Below are 4630 nucleotides of genomic sequence, written 5' to 3'. Positions count from 1 at the left end.
GCTCCTTTTTTATATATGAATTTTTTGTTGGACTTTTATTCACAATCGGGCCACCACTGAACTCCATTTGTCGATTTTATATATATCGAATCCTAAAAAGGTCAACCTACTTCATCATCTTCTTTTGACCCCCTCTCTATAATAAATAACCCCCCCCCCCCCCCCCCCCCCCCCCCCTCCAAAATTTCCTCTTTTAATCTCCTATTTTATTCTATTTTTATTTCTTCTTACAACTACAATACATTCTTCCCTTCAACAAGAACAAATCATGGCCGTTGATTTCGTCGGAATTCAATCCACCGAACATTTCAAGCGCATGTTCCAGTTAACAGATCACAACTTCACCGTTCCATCCGCCATCAAACGCACTGGCCACGCTCGTTTTCGCTGCGGACCTTCACCGTCACCGTCATCTTCCGATTCTCACGGTCCGTCTACTTCTACACGATCGGCACCGGTTTTATTCCATTTAAAGCAAAATTCAAACGAATATTTATACAACAAATCTGCCACGGAAACAACGTCATCGTCGCTGTCGTTATCGTCTACGTCAACGAACTCGTCTTCGTTATTATCTCCGTTAAATCCAGGAGAAGAAGGAAGCGTTTCAAACGGTAAACAATTTTGCGGTTTAGGTATTGTAGCTCCGGCACCGACGTTTTCAAATCGGAAACCGCCGCTTCCGTCATCACACCGGAAACGTTGCCGCGCCGAACGTCCATCAGTTTCTTTGCAGGGATCCAGTAACAGAGGCTGTCATTGTTGTAAGAGAAGGTGTGTGTGATAACTAATAACGTTTGATAGTCGTTAAAATACGCTTACAGCATATTTTAGCAAAACTTATGCTATTGTTTGCCTTTTATGTTAATCAATTAAATTAAATAACTACTAATAATTTGTTTATTTGATATCCGTTTTAGGAAATTAGCATCCAAACGTGTAATAATAAGAGTTCCGATTACCGGATCTAAGGTTAGTAGCATTCCGGCCGATGATTGTTCGTGGAAGAAGTATGGGGAGAAGAGAATTGATGGATCAAATTACCCTAGGTAATTAATTTAACAAATTATCTAGTTTATTAATTAAACATGTAATAATTAATTTTGGTGGATAATGTTTATGGATGTATAGATAGATGCTAATTTCGAATTGTTTGAAATGTATAGAGTTTATTACAAGTGTAATACCGGAAAAGGATGTCCGGCTAGGAAGAGTGTGGAGTTAGATATATTCGATTCGAAGATGCTTATCGTAACATATGCCGGAGAACATATTCACGCGCCGACGACGATACTGGCACAGGTTTGACGGGTTTAGTTGCAGAGTCAAAGTGAAGAAAAGGGGGAACTTGATAGTGGGACCTTTTCGACTGGACGTAGTCAATTGTAGCAGGCCATGAAATGCTTTTTTGCATTATTTTAGTTTAGCTTTATTTTTCATGGTAGTTGTGATTTGTAAATTAGAGTTAAAAAAAAAAAAAAAAAAAAGGTGAGAAATAGATGCCAATAAAGATATAAATACAAACTAGTTGTGGAGCCCTCGCTTCGCATTAAAAAAAAGTATTGACCTATTTTATAAAATAAAAATAAAAATTCGACATCTAACATTGAAGGGTTGTTCCTATGTGAAAGTTGCTTCTTTTAGCGTTCGGTTTTTTTTTATTTTTAAAAAAGGTTAGTTGATCTATTTTGTAAAAAAGAATATTTTTCGACATCTTTTGGTAGCATTTAAGGGTTGTTCCTTTTATGAAAGTTCTTTTTTATCGTTTGAGACAAAAAAAAAAGTAGCACAGTAGTAGCGTGGTGAGTGTTATTATTCAATATTTTTAGTGTTAGTGATGGGATAAATAATATTTTAGAATATAAGTATAAAATGGGGGGTTCGATTTGTATTTTAATGAAAGTTAGGGGTTGGGTGTGTGAAAAATGAAATATTAAATAGTACTATAAAATGGGGGGGTTCGATTTGTATTTTAATGAAAGTTAGGGGGTTGGGTGTGTGAAAAATGAAATATTAAATAGTACTATTCTTAACTAATAAGACAAATTTTATCTACTAGTTGGGCGACCTGGCTTTGCGCCGGTTCTTCACCCTTGATTTGTGACGACCCGGAAATTTCTGACCAAATTTAAATTAATCTTTATATGATTCCGACACGATAAGCAAAGTCTGTAAGGTTGAGTCTCAAAAAGTTAGAATTGTTTCATATATTCAATTGACATTTGACTGCTCTCGACGATTCACGAATCATTACAATTGGATATAAATATATGTATATATATATATATATATATATATATATATATATATATATATATATATATATATATATATATATATATATATATATATATATATATATATATATATATATATATATATATATATGAAAACTTGATAAGTATAAATTGTTATAGTATTATTGATAATATAATTATTATCAATAAAACTAGTATTATTAACACTAATAATATTATTAATACCATTAATAATATTAACAATTTTATCAGTGTAAGATACATTATCATAATCGATAGATTATATATAAATATGAATGTTGATATATATAAATTGATATATTATTATTACCAGTATCATTGTTAATTAGTACAATTAGTATTATGGTTAATAATAATATTATATATTCCATTAATAATAGTATTATTACTATTACTATTATGTTTGTATTACTATTATATAAAAATATTAAAGAGTATTAATATTGTATTTACATTTCTTAATAAGATTGATTATAATCTATAAGTACAAATATTATTGTAAGGATAATTAAAAGTATAATTTAGTTATAGTTCAAATACCATTAATTATTATTATTACTAAAAATTATAATTTTTATTAGTGGTAATATTATCATATTATTATTTATCATTTATTATTACTAATTCCTTTTGCAATAATATTATTAGTAGTATTATTAATAGTAGTAACATATCTATACTTGTTAATTTCTAAAATTAAGAATTATAATCAGATATATATAAACACCGTTATATATAAATATATATATACAAATATATATATATATATATATATATATATATATATATTTATATATATATATATATATATATATATATATATTTATATATATATAAATATATATATAAATATAAATACAGTTATATGAATATAAATTATATAAATATGTATAACCCTACGAAATTGTTTATGATCACCAACAAACTGTGTAAGCTTTTGTTCCTGTCTGTTAAAGTAATTAATCGAATCTTTCATGGCTATAAGACAATTCATAAAACCCAAATTCAGTTATAAATCGATTTCACTTTCATAGTTATATTATTTTTTTTTTCTGCTTTTTCTTTTATCTGATTCCTGCATTATTGTTGAATCTGTCGACTCTTCATTCTTTAAATAATCAACTAATTCAGTTGTAAAAGTACCTAATGAACTCACATTATCAAATATAAATCCCAACCACCTTTAGCATAACCCAATTAATCAAGATAAAACAGAAATAGCTGAACACATTTTTTTTTTGCTCTGTTCGTCAGTTAAATTGTCAAACCTCAAATTCGAATCGAATTTCAAAAAGTATTAATGCCAAGATGTTATAAATATTTCACTTAAACTTTCTGCAAAGTTTCGAATTCCAATTTTCCATATCGAATTCGAATTTTAAGGTCAAAGTTATGTTTTCAAAAGTCAACCATTGAGTTCATCGTAAAATTTGATTTATGTTTGATCTTTCTGGTCAAATTGAGGGTGTAGAAAGTATCTAGGAATGATTTAGATTCCTTTTCATGTTATAAGTTTAGTCTAAAACTTTCTTGAAATCAAAATCAATTTTTTTTTTGTTTGCACCGTCGCTGTACAGCAGACCTTTATATTTTTTTTTTCGTTTGCAGTTAAGACAAGGATTAATATATGATGCTTGTATATTGATTGAAAGTTCTAAACTAAATTTGAAAATCGTGATTTTGATTTTGAGTTGGGTGTTCTTCGTGTTTCTTTTTCAAACTGCAGGTATACCATTTTTTCTGTTTTGTTGACTGATTTATTTGATTAAAACATTGAGACAAAATCGTTTCTGTTTGGATTAAAAGTCTTAACTTAATGATTTAACCCACTATGTGAATGAGCTTTGATTTTGGTCGATTTGATTTCAAGATGAAGGAGAGGAAATAGAAACTGAATTAATACAGTTTATATATAATTTGGTTCTGTTGTTAAATAGAAAATGAACATCAGCCCAGTTGGTTAAGGCGTTAGCGAGTTTGCGAGTGGTCACGAGTTCGAGTCCTGTACGGGGCAATTTTTTTACAAAAAGCTTCAAAGGTATATTTTTATTACTTTTATTTCAATTATTATTATTATTACTAGATTATTATTAGAGTTATTATTATGATGTTTGTTATTATTATTATTATTATTATTATTATTATTATTATTATTATTATTATTATTATTATTATTATTATTATTATTATTATTATTATTATTATTATTATTAAGTAGGAGTGTTATTATCATTATTAATATTAATGATAAAGTAAGTATTATTATAATTATTAGTATTATCATTATAATTATTGTTGTAATTATTGTTATTATTATTATTATGCTTATGAGTATTATTAACATTATTAGG

The 4630-nt window shown here is 27.9% G+C and overlaps 1 protein-coding gene across 1 annotated transcript; it reads left to right on the top strand.

Moving 5' to 3' along the window:
• The first annotated feature begins 240 nt into the window (after positions 1-240).
• Positions 241-1337, top strand: LOC139885559 (probable WRKY transcription factor 17). The gene is made up of 3 exons (XM_071869314.1): positions 241-774; positions 921-1049; positions 1167-1337. The coding sequence occupies exons 1-3, from the start codon at positions 269-271 to the stop codon at positions 1306-1308; spliced, it is 777 nt and encodes a 258-aa protein (XP_071725415.1). The 5' UTR covers positions 241-268; the 3' UTR covers positions 1309-1337.
• The last annotated feature ends 3293 nt before the right edge of the window (positions 1338-4630 follow it).

The sequence above is a fragment of the Rutidosis leptorrhynchoides genome, chromosome 1 (genome assembly GCF_046630445.1).
Source record: "Rutidosis leptorrhynchoides isolate AG116_Rl617_1_P2 chromosome 1, CSIRO_AGI_Rlap_v1, whole genome shotgun sequence".
In the NCBI taxonomy this organism is placed as follows: domain Eukaryota; kingdom Viridiplantae; phylum Streptophyta; class Magnoliopsida; order Asterales; family Asteraceae; genus Rutidosis; species Rutidosis leptorrhynchoides.
This window is presented reverse-complemented; position numbering and strand designations above follow the sequence as displayed.

Coding starts and splice junctions, on each gene's coding strand:
- LOC139885559 (XM_071869314.1), top strand. CDS start 269: ATGGCCGTTGATTTCGTCGGAATTCAATCCACCGAACATTTCAAGCGC. Junction 775..920: donor TGTCATTGTTGTAAGAGAAG/GTGTGTGTGATA, acceptor TATCCGTTTTAG/GAAATTAGCATCCAAACGTG. Junction 1,050..1,166: donor GATGGATCAAATTACCCTAG/GTAATTAATTTA, acceptor TGAAATGTATAG/AGTTTATTACAAGTGTAATA.